We start from the raw sequence: 11,968 nt of genomic DNA on the forward strand, positions 1-11,968 counted from the left end.
GTGGTGGCATTTCCAGTGCGTTCGACGGGTAGGCGGTTACCGCAGCACCATCGATAACGGCTTCAAAAGCCTGCAGTTAAATGCACTTCACGATGTGCCTAGTACCGGATGTCACATTGTTCACGAAAGTCAAGCTCGTTTACCTCCTATCACAGTTTAAAGACCAGCAATTAATACGTCAGCGACGTCGGTACGTCGGTACCACCACGCACAGAAGCCCCCGCAGCCGAGGTTACGAATACTGCCAGTAAAACCAAAGTTCTCACGGCGAGTAAAACCAATGAAGATTGACATGCACCACAAGAATTCCGCAGCAAAAAAAAAGGGCGCTGCAGCTGCTTATGGCAATAATTTGCTTAAATTATTTTGTGTTATGTTACTGTTATGTTACGCATCACATATTACAACTAAAAAAAAAACAAACGTTTAAGGTTGTTTATAAATTATAAGTTTTATTTTGAAAGTTTGTGAAGTTTGCAAAAATGCATTTAAAAGTTTGCAATGGCGCTTGAGACTCTAGCGCTATCGTTTTCGTGAAAACAGCCGGCGGCATGCTTCACTATGTGTTTCATGACCGTAGGAAGTTGATTGTTCGCGTTCGTTGTGTTCGTCGTGTTTTCTTAGCGTGAGTAGTGCAAATGGCCGATCATGTCTTGGTTAAATGGGCGACCGCTCAGAAGTGGGACGTATATACCCTGTAAGAAACCTACAATCAAAAGAACTGCAGGCGAAACTGATGGATAATCCAAAATACTGGAAGATTATTCCAAACCAAGGAGTACTACATGCCCAGTGGAAGGACGGGTCGTACTCTCTTACGTTCATTCTCGGAGTGGGTAAGTAGTCAAACGTCTCTTGTCTCTTTTCGTATTCGTGTCTTAATAATGTTTACCTGTGAAACACCTTCCTTTGCTACTCGCGGTGAGTCGTGTCGCGAAGTCGTTTACATGCCCGCATTACGACCGCATTGTGTTAACCGGCAGGTGACAGTAGTGCACATGGTGAAAGAGGTAGACAGTTGATTCCGGGAATTGCGTGAAATTAAAACAAAAATGCATAATGAACTGAATTGCGAAAATAAGAAGTAGAATAAACGCGGCTGCTGTCGTTACGTGGACCTGATTCTCCCTGCTTACACAGCAAATGGCAATTCTCGGTGTTTCGTGATAACAGGAGTAGGCTTCCCAATTTGGGCTCTATAAAAAAAAAAAAAAAAAAAAAAAAAAAAAAAAAAAAAAACCACCCTGCTCGCATTGTCGTCTCGGAACGGTGCGGCATGGAGAATGGCAGCTCCTTGATTATTGAAGCTGATTTAGAACAAGTTTTAAAGATGCCCAGGGTGCTCGTTCCGAGACAATTGGTAGTGTAGCAGCGAAACGGACGCTTTCACAGCTGCAGGCGACTGAAGTTTAAGCAGATAAAAGCGCCTAACGTGTTGTCGCATTCATTTACTTTCATATTCATTTGTTTGTTTCTTTTTATTGAAGCGTCAAACATGCTTCCTTTCTTCGCTACTAGCCATTCCTCAGATTTCGCGCAGAGAGAGAAAACTTTATTAAAAAAAGGGGGAAAAAAAAAGTGTGTGTGGTGGGGAGGCAGTGTGTGGAGTCTCCATTCTAAGACTCCAGTGGCCTGGGCTGTCGCTTTTGCCTGAGTTACCAGCCTACGCTATGTTGCTAGGTCAGAGCATAGCAAAGCAAGCAGTGATATCAGTTACCAACAGCATAATGCTGCAATGATTTTTAGCTGCCGATGTAAAAGTTGCTCCCAGTGCATGGGGTACGGCCAACAGGTGGAAGGGCACCGCTCTCTCCACTTCATTTTCAATGCTGCCGTTGCACTTTGCCACTACTTCTGGATGAGGCTATCTGCCACGGGATTGCATGCTCCCTTTCATAAAGCTCACGACTGTACATGAGTACAATCCCAGCATTCATGACCGCATTTCAGTGGAGGTGAAATGCAAGTTGACTGTGTACTGTATGATGTCATTTGCACATTAAAAAACCCCAGGTGAGCCCACCACTACGGCATCCCTCATCGCTATAGCTTATAGCGAAGTCGCTTTGGGACATAAAACACCATGAACCTACCATAAAGCAGAGTGGCTATGTTTTACGGCATGCGTGGGAGCTCGAACTGTTTTTCTGGAATTCATCCTTTGTTTTGTCCACTACTGCTCAAGTGGGCATTCTGCCCACTTGAGCAGTAGTGATGCTGGATGGTGTCAGCTAGCAGTTAAACATTACCATGTCCTTTTATGTGCCAAGGTTTGCTCAAGGGCTAATGTTCCTCCTTAAGAAGTGTTGCTTTGAACCCTAAACAGTGTCCATGCTACGTTTCTCTTGTCAGTGGTCTTCATTTGGTCACTATTTTGCTAATCTCATGTGTGGAACCAGATATCTGCACAATGCGTTATACTGAATAATTTTTGTATGATGCATTTGAGTGCAAATACAATTTAGTGAATAGACCTTGCCACATGTCGTTTTGCAGGAAAGCTGCAGCTGTGACAAAATGTCTAAGCCAACAGATGCAAAAAAGAGAGTCCTGGAGCTTGAGGATGAAGTGGGGTCTGCAAAAAAAAAGAATGAAGAAATATAAGGCCGCAAGAGATGAAGCACGTCAGATGCTTGGTATGTGATCGCTTTTTTCTGAAGCCATTGGAATGCTGATCTCCATTGCCATGAGACTGAAATTATTTGCTGTGTCACCAGATGCTACATAAAGCATAACAAATTCAAGTGCTAACTCTTAAATGAACAAGACCTCTTGGTCTGTAGCACGTCCTAGTAAAAGCACCAGTAAGATTATGTTGCTGCAATAAGGTTCCCCCTACACTGAGGATTAGGATTGGTGTTCCTCCTGTAGTTGTCTTTGCGACACATTATAGGTGGTGTACAGTAGTGCTCAGCTACACCGTGGCGCTGCTGCATGACGCCACCAACCACCATGCTTGCAGTGCACGTAGCAGATGAACTGCTGCCACTCCTGCTCTGCAAGCATGCTTTGTTTGTGTTACAGTGACTTGCGTGTCACATGTCATTGCTTGGGATCGGCATGCATCTGAGATTGAGCCTGTTGTCGTATGTGATAGCTGCATGAAAATGCATGGTAAACAAATGCCACTCAAGGTGAGCACCTGTGCTGATTTGTGCTGCTCAAGCCGAGGCCGAAAAACGGGTGCGGGATTGGGTTCCTTTCTGTTCTGGAGTGGTCGGTGACAACAACGCTCCAGTGAACCCGGAGAGCTGCATTAGGTTCAAACACATTCACGGGGTATAAGTTGTAGCCAGATGGCTGCGGCAGGTCTGTGGTGCTCTCGCATTACTGTGGACGGCGTATCTGAATGGAACCCTTGATTCCCTCAGATTTTAACCTCTGAGTCTCCTGCAAATGATGAGGTGCATCTAGAATGAGCGCAGGAGGGACAGCAAAAAATCTAAATTTGTATGAAATTATCATATGTGGCCTCGTCCTGTCTTGGACCTTGGAATCCTTATGGCATGCGCTTCATTTTCCTGTGCCATTTTGGTCACTTAGGTGGTGTTTTTTTTTTTTTTTCACAACAGGAAATTTATGCTTGTCCAAGCTCTGCACCTGGCTCAGCAATCTGCCTAACTTAACTCGGTCACTACACCATGTTAGCAAATGTCGACACGAAAGACAGACACGAGATAGGTGAAGCATGGGCTATCGAGTATCAGCTACACACTCGAGTGTCAGCCTTTGTCCAAATGTATGGCGTATTGCTGCCGCCATACATGTATATTGCATGCTGACCTCTTCAAGGCCCTTGCTACCGACAAACTGTTTCAGGGATGTGATCTGACTAACTTCTGTTAAAGCGCTCACAGCTATCTCGGCATCATCATTCGCACCCATGAATTCATTCTAAGCAATAGCAGCACCCGTCAGTTGCACTGTAGTTACAACGTCCTCCGCAGTTAATTCAATCCAGGCATTTCCACAGCGAACAAAGAGATCAGAAGTGGGATGTCAGCATTGGCTTCATCAATTGCTATCAGCATCCCCTAGATTATGTACCGCTGATAGGGCGCCTTGAGTGCGTGAGTGATGCCAGTGTCTAGCAGCTAAATTTTGAATGGCGCATTTGGTGACAGAAAAGGGTTGGTCATGCAGTCAAGGGCAAAGAAAAGGCTTTTCTCCTGTGGTGAATGTTACATGGGCTGCTGCTGCTAGTGATGAAATAGTATGTTTTGTTCCAGCTTTCCTTTTTTGTTTTTTTTCAGATGTTGCTGAGCTGGTCAATCGGCTGACGGAATCCGTTAATAATGCTGCGTGTACAACACAAGCAGTTGTGCTGCCAACCGAGGCTCAGGTTAGTTGCTTTAGTCTAGTGTCTGCATGGTTGTGCTCATTACTGCCTTTCTCGATGAAACTTTTTTAAGGGTCACACAAGAACTGGGTTCTAGCTTTATGATAGCACTGCCACAAGTCATGCACTTCCATTGAGAAGTGTGCAGGGATAGGGAAACGAGGAGCTCATTATCCATGTGAATGAAGTAAGCAGTCACTGAATTCAGAGATAGGCAAGAAGCAATGCTCTTTATGATTAGTTGGCTCTTAGGGTTTAATGTCCAAAGCGACTCAGGCTATGAGAGATACTGTAGTGCAAGGCTCTGGAAATTTCGACCACCTGGGGTGCTTTAACGTGCACCGACAACACAGAGCACACGGGCACCTTGCGTTTCGGCTCCACTGAAAAGCGGCTGCCCTGGCTGGGATGCTGTTTATGAGGCTGTGCTCACAGACTGCATAATTAGTAGCATAATGATATTTTTAAATGAATGTCAAGTTGATAGAAACGACAAAAGACAGACAGTGCTATTTTCTTAAATTCATCAAAACAACCATGAAAAAAAATCCCAACTGCTTCCTTTCATTTTAGTGACTGTTACTTCATTCGTGTGTATATTGATTTGGAAGAGTTTTTGTGAAAGCTGTAGTGATCGGAAGTGCAAGGTTACTTTTGTTTACGCTTCCTGTTGAGCATACTTCCCTTGGGCCCTTTTCATCAGAAAAGAGATTTCCATTAGCTTGTTTAATATTCAGCAATTGCTTAGGTTATCGATCTCGGAAGGCCATCTTTTTGCACTACAACTCGAATGACGCAGCTGGTGCTCCTCTAATCAGTCATTTTAGCGACTTGGGCCAGTCATCATGGTATTCAAGCTAATGTGCATATAATCCACTTGCACCTGACAGCCACCTGCAATGTCACTCTGGCAAGTCAAAGGCAATTAACCACCATGGTATTGCCAGGAGGGTCTCCTTTGAGAAGGAGTTGTGGCTTCTTAAGCTGATCCAACAATAGTTCAATTTCACTTTAACCCCTTGAGCACTATTATTTTGAGATTTCTAGCTAAAATTGCTTAAAATTACGATATCTTTAAAGGCCCCATTACATGAAAATTTGTTGTCTGTGTTGTGAGTGAAACATCAAGAGCATGGCGCTGCCAAGTGGCATGGCCGAACACACATTCTTCGATGATTTGTGTGGCTTAACGAGACCACATGATATCCAAAAGTTAGGAGGAGCTGCTAACTCCGGTCGTTCATTTGAGGTGGGAAGGTGAAATACGAATCAACATTCCAGTGCTCTTCAATGCTGAGTCAGGCTTGCTACACCTAGGCTACGCAGACATGTTGATACAGCTTGGTTAAAGCAGGGCTTTATATGTTGGGTGGTAGCCTACACTGGTCGCATCATACCCTTAAAGGCGGAGCTTAAGTGTCCCTTTAGTTTTTATTTTTACTGCTGGTTTCTATTGGTAGTGTAATAAAAAAGGAGGTATCCGAGACAAAAATATTTGAACCAGAAACTAAGTCAAATGAGCGCAGTGAAGTTTATTGCTCATTGCGTGAAAAATCAACTGCCCGCCAATAAGCAGCAATCTAGTCGAGTAACATATAGCGAGGTAACTGGAAATGTTTTACAAGGGACGACCAAGAATGGAAGCCCAGGGGGTTTCATCGGAATGTTGTCAATTTTCATCCACTGACACAGAACTCGCAATAGTATCGTCTGAGCTGTCATCATCTTCGTCGGAAGAATTACTCATGTCATCACTGTCATCTTCACTTCCCATAACAATGCAAAATTGGTGTCTGAGCCATCTTCGGATGGCGAGGATGGCAACGAAGAAAAGCTTTTTTCCCGCGATGACGGGCCAACAGTGCATGCGTTGCCTCTACCAGGCACCATTTTTCTCATTAAGGCTGCTTAAAAGGCTTTCAAGCGGTAGAACAAAAAGCAGTTAACGGGTCAGTGGTGCCATCTGTCAAATGGCGCATGACCTAAGCCTAAAACTCTCAGGGTGAGGATCTATCCTCAAGGACAAGCACTCGTCCAAAATGGCTTGAGGGCATCTTTGCAAGGACGAGCTGCTTGTCCAAAGCGCTTGAGGGGTTAAATTATGAAAGCTACCTGTGCAAGCTGGAAACTAAATGTTGCCTCAAAGTAGCACATACAGAGCAGGGAGTGCATGCTTTTGCTAAACCTTCATTGGCAGTTTTTTTAATTGGTTGAGCTTCTGATGTACGAAAAGGATGTTAGTATTTTTAAACAGGAGGTGACAATGTGGGCACTGTGCTCTGTCTAAACTGGCTTTTAATGGCCTTTGCAATGTTAATGATGAGTAAATCCCTTTATTTTCTGACTTAAAATCTGTTTTTTTTTTTTATTGTTGAAATGCAAGCATAAATTAGGTCGTTAAAAATCTCTTGTTTCTTGTTTTTTCTTCTGCTATAGCAATGCACTATTAGCGCTCAATCCTTTGCGGGGCATTATGTGCCCTCTTTTTGGCTAGTTACATTAAATACATATTACACAATTGTCAGGTTACACTAATAAAAATGTTAAAAGATGTTTGGCCTGATCAAAATTAGATCAAAACACCGCTCGGGAAGGTGTCAAAAACATCCAATAGTTTTCATATGCCTTCATTGTTGTACATGTTAAAGTACGGCTTCTTGAATGTGTATTTTTACTTGCAAACAAATGACCTTAATTATGCATTTTGGGGTTTCTTTGAATGTTCTTAAGCTGGTCTAAGTTTTTTGTTATTTGTAAAGCCCCTTCATTTTCTTATTGCATATCAAGGAATATTGTTGTATGTTACAATACTGGTCATAGTACTAATATTTGCTTTTTGTTCTTGCAGGTGCACATTGGCAGCAATATTATGGTAAATCAGCAGTTGATTGACCGCATGAAACTCAGTGCGTGCAATCAAGCAACAAAGTCTGCGTGTAACTTGGTGCGGGTTGTGTTCTCACCCGAAGAACTGGAAGAAAGCTCACTCTATGGCCGTGTCTGCAATGCCCGCAAGGAACAAGCTCCAAAAAAGGCACTGGGCTGCCCAAAATTGGATGCTGTTATCTGTAAGTCCTCGAGCTCATAGCCTGTGCATGTGATGCAAGAGCATTCTGAAATATTGTCCAAACAGCTGACTTTTCAGTGATGGTCAAGGCCATAATGCTTGCCTTAATGCATAATGCTGTGGTGCCTGCATGGCGCTCACACTGTCCGTGCTCTGTATATTTAATTTACAAAAGCTAAGGAAGGCTGGATGGACTCAAGCTTGTTCATTGCAGTCATGCTTCTAATGTTTTTTTTTTCTTTTTGCAGCCTACACCTGCTTGCTCAATGGAGTACTAGCCAAGGTGGTCACCGGCAGTTGCGCAAGTTTGCACTGGGATTGTGGGCAGTGATCCAATTTTTTGTCGCAGGGTCTTCGAAAGCAGGCCTAATTGCAAGGCCTAAACAGAGGAAGTACATCTATTCAAATAAATATAAGCTCATACAAACAAATGTTTCAGTCTGAACCTACTTCCTTCGAACATCCACCAAATATCCCATAGTCATCATTCCTTCGAACTTCCTTTGAACCAATAATTGGCCACTGCCTGTGAACTCAACTCAAACTGACAACGGTCTGTTGTCTGGGAGCTCAAAGGAAATTCACAGGAAATTCACAGGATGGTCAGAGAAAGTTAATTCACTGTGAATTCAAAATCAGTAGCCAATTCTCAGTTCAGAGGAAGTTGCTTCCTTCTGACTTTTTTGAGTTCACATTGAACTCAAAGGATGTTCCCATTTTTATAAGGGACATTAGCCCCCCCGTGCGAAAAGCATCGTCCCGATGCTAGATTGAAAGAGGGACAGAGTAAAATGGGCTGCTATCTGGCATGAAAAGGCTTCAAGCGGACCACGTGGACCACTTCAGAACGCTTGGGACGTCGGGGCTCTGGTTCCTCGTGCGGAACGACTTCATAGTCCAGTTCACTAACGCGTCGAAGAACGCGGTAGGGTCCGAAATAACGGCGCAAGAGTTTTTCGCTGAGTCCGCGTCGTCGAATGGGGTACCAAACCCAGACAAGGTCACCTGGCAGATAGTCTGCAGTCCGCCGCCGCAGGTTGTCCCAGGCGTGGCAAAGGTTCTACGAACAGCGTCAGAGTTCAGGCTCGAGGTTAGCACAGTTCTTCTTCCTCTCACGCTTCTGCGCTTCTTTGTCGTCAACGCATGCTACAATATAACCCATTTATTTTCGACTGAATTTCAGTTAGAGTGCTACCTGTAAAAAATATTGCAGTGTCATCAGCGTACATCACTGCACTGGAATTCGTCAGAGTTGGAAGTCGTTAACGTAAAGGGAAAATAGCACAGGGCCTAAAACTTAGTCCTGTGGAACTCCAGCACAAACAGATTTGTGAGCTGATTTTAAGTGTTTGAGGTGAACAAATTGTTTTCTATTGGTAAGATAACCTGTGAAGAAATCAAGAGTGGAATTCCAGAAACCACAGTGTTCAAGCGTTTGTATTAAGATTGTACGATTAACCATGCCAAATGCTTTCTTCAAGTCAAGAAATAAAACTATAGCCATTTCCTTATTATGCAAAGATGAACACAAGCCTTGAGACAATGCCATTACCAGCATGGATGTAGACCTGCTGTTTCTGAATCCATGTTGAGAGGGAGATATAATTTTTGTTCTCCCCAAGTGTTCTCTTATTTGTTTTGCCAAAAGTTTTTCGAACACAGTATTAATGATACTGAGAATCGATATTGGTCGGTAACTTCCTGGATCATTATTGTCACCTTGTTTGTGAACTGGGACAACTCTAGCAGTTTTCAATACCTTCCTTAATAGCGTGATTATATAGTGTTGTGAGTACTGGTGCAAGATAGCAGATGCCTTTCAGGGCTCTCACAGTTATCCCGTCAGTCTCATGAACACGTGGGTCATTTATCAAGCCACGTGTTCAATGGCCTTCAGCTTCAGTATGGCCCGGGCAGGACGAGGCCAGAGGAAACTCTGGTGGAGGTCCGAAGCGATTCTGACGTGCAAATCGATCGCCCGATCCGGGTATAGGGGCGAAAGACCAATCGAACCATCTAGTAGCTGGTTCCCTCCGAAGTTTCCCTCAGGATAGCTGGCGCTCGATGGGAGAGCTGTCACACCTGGTAAAGCGAATGATTAGAGGCATTGGGGTCGAAACGTCCTCAACCTATTCTCAAACTTTCAATGGGTGATACGGGAGGCCTTCTGGGTTGAGGCCTCCCGCTGCGATGAGAGTGCCAAGTGGGCCACTTTTGGTAAGCAGAACTGGCCGGGATTCGATCCCGCGTCCTTGGGAACAGTAGTCGAGTGCCGTAACCACTGCGCCACCCAGGCGGGGCGCTTGATAAATGACCCACGTGTTCATGAGACTTTCTTACTGAAGGCCATTACCGACATTACCGATTGTGAAATCACAGCAGCCTTGTTTGTGAACTGGGACCACAGTTTCCACCAGAGTTTCCTCTGGCCTCGTCCTGCCCGGGCCATACTGAAGCTGAAGGCCATTGAACACGTGGCTTGATAAATGACCCACGTGTTCATGAGACTTTCTTACTGAAGGCCATTACCGACATTACCGATTGTGAAGTCACAGCAGTTGTATAATCTCGCCACAAGAAAGGCGAAAGGATATGACGGGATAACTGTGAGAGCCCTGAAAGGCATCTGCTATCTTGCACCAGTACTCACAACACTATATAATCACGCTATTAAGGAAGGTATTGAAAACTGCTATTGTTGTCCCAGTTCACAAACAAGGCTGCTGTGATTTCACAATCGGTAATGTCGGTAAGCTCTCCAAGAGATGGGAGTTCCAATTCACCTCATCTGTCTCCTCAGGAACCTTTATGAAGGGCAAGAGGCCACAGTCAGAACTGGGCATGGTCTTACTGATTGGTTTCCGATTGAGAAAGGGGTGAGGCAAGGCTGCATACTGTCGCCCTGCCTATTTAACCATGCAGAGTGCATCATGAGGAAGGCCGGTCTGGACGAGTCTTCAGCTGGAGTGAAGATTGCTGGAAAACGTGTCAACAACCTTAGATATGCGGATGATACCACTTTAATGGCAGAAAGTGAAGTGGAACTCAAGAGACTTCTGATGCGCGTACAAGAAGAGAGTGAGAAGTTTGGGCTTAAACTGAACATTAAAAAGACGAAGATCGTGGCGTCTTGCCTTATCAAGTCCTGGAGCATCAATGGACAAGAAGTGGAAGCTGTGACAGATTTTCTATTCTTGGGCGCCAAGATTACCTCGGAAGGAGACTGCAGCCATGAAATTAGGAGACGCCTGCTTCTGGGAAAGAGAGCAATGGTTAGCCTTGACCGCCTAGTAAAGAGCAGAGACATTAGTCTACCAACCAAGATCCGTATAACCCGTGCTATGGTCTTTCCAGTTGTGATGTATGGATGCGAGAGTTGGACTGTGAAAAAGGCTGACCGCCGAAGAATTGACGCGTTTGAATTGTGGTGCTGGCGAAGACTCTTAAGAGTTCCTTGGACTGCCAGAAGATCAAATCAGTCGATATTGTCGACCATAAACCCTGACTGCTCATTGGAGGGTCAAAGTCTAAAGTTAAAGCTCAGCTACTTTGGTCATCTGATGAGAAGAGAGGAGTCGCTGGAGAAAGATTTGATGTTGGGAAAGGTTGAGGGTCGCCGGAGAAGGGGTAGGCAGCGAACGCGATGGTTAGATGGCATTCTCGAGGCATTGCAGATGAAGCTATGTGATGTTAAGAAGATAGTGAGAGACCGGAAAGCGTGGCGTGACATGGTCCATGGGTCACGAAGAGTCGGACACGACTGAACACCTGAACTGAACTGAATGTCGGTAATGGCCTTCAGTAAGAAAGTCTCATGAACACGTGGGTCATTTATCAAGCGCCCCGCCTGGGTGGCGCAGTGGTTACGGCACTCGACTACTGTTCCCAAGGACGCGGAATCGAATCCCGGCCTCGGCGGCCGCTTTTCGATGGAGGCGAAAAGCAAGGTGCCCGTGTGCTGTGCGATGTCAGTGCACGTTAAAGAACCCCACGTGGTCGAAATTTCCGGAGTCCTCCACTACGGCGTCTTTCATAGCCTGAGTCGCTTTGGGACGTTAAACCCCACAAACCAAACCATTTATCAAGCATGGCATATTAAGTATATTTGCCGCAAGCTTAGTGCCAGTGCTTATGAAATAATTATTAAATCTATCAGCTGTATTGACGTCAGTGAGCGCAGGGGCTACAGGTTTTTTTTTTCAATTGCATTATTCACGATTTCCGACATTTTACGAGTGCTTCCTTGTGCTTTCTGTATCATCAGAGCGCTGTACTCTTTCTTTCGTCTCCGAATTAATACCACCACGTAGTTTCTGGATGATCTAAACTGCTTCAAATAATTAACGTTTTCTTTACAATGTTTCCATTTGTAATACCGTTTATCTTACCCTTTTACAGCCTCAAGAATGTCCTGGTTCATCCACGGGCACAAGTTGCTCGTATTTACGGGCATGTGCATTTTGATATGGCAGACTCAAGAGCCTCCAAAAAATTTCGGAAATTTGTGCGGTATATATTATTGAGATTTAAATTATGTATTGTGAGACAGGAGGAAGCATTGG

At 44.6% G+C, this 11,968-nt stretch overlaps 1 protein-coding gene across 1 annotated transcript; it reads left to right on the top strand.

The window, feature by feature from the left end:
* Nucleotides 1-465: 465 nt before the first annotated feature.
* Nucleotides 466-7,970, top strand: LOC146197924 (uncharacterized). The gene is made up of 5 exons (XM_084593202.1): nucleotides 466-836; nucleotides 2,497-2,636; nucleotides 4,254-4,342; nucleotides 7,188-7,407; nucleotides 7,655-7,970. Exons 2-5 carry the CDS (start codon nucleotides 2,534-2,536, stop codon nucleotides 7,735-7,737), a joined length of 495 nt encoding a protein of 164 aa, XP_084449328.1. The 5' UTR covers nucleotides 466-836; nucleotides 2,497-2,533; the 3' UTR covers nucleotides 7,738-7,970.
* Nucleotides 7,971-11,968: the final 3,998 nt, after the last annotated feature.

Source organism: Amblyomma maculatum, chromosome 2 (genome assembly GCF_055883805.1).
Source record: "Amblyomma maculatum isolate TAMU_Amacu chromosome 2, ASM5588380v1, whole genome shotgun sequence".
In the NCBI taxonomy this organism is placed as follows: Eukaryota; Metazoa; Arthropoda; class Arachnida; order Ixodida; family Ixodidae; genus Amblyomma; species Amblyomma maculatum.

What these genes read in the sequence shown, in the direction of transcription:
- LOC146197924 (XM_084593202.1), top strand. Translation starts at nt 2,534, where the DNA reads ATGCAAAAAAGAGAGTCCTGGAGCTTGAGGATGAAGTGGGGTCTGCAA. An exon ending in TGCTGCCAACCGAGGCTCAG is followed by an intron (nt 4,343 to 7,187) that starts GTTAGTTGCTTT and finishes TTGTTCTTGCAG; the next exon opens with GTGCACATTGGCAGCAATAT. An exon ending in AAAATTGGATGCTGTTATCT is followed by an intron (nt 7,408 to 7,654) that starts GTAAGTCCTCGA and finishes TTCTTTTTGCAG; the next exon opens with CCTACACCTGCTTGCTCAAT.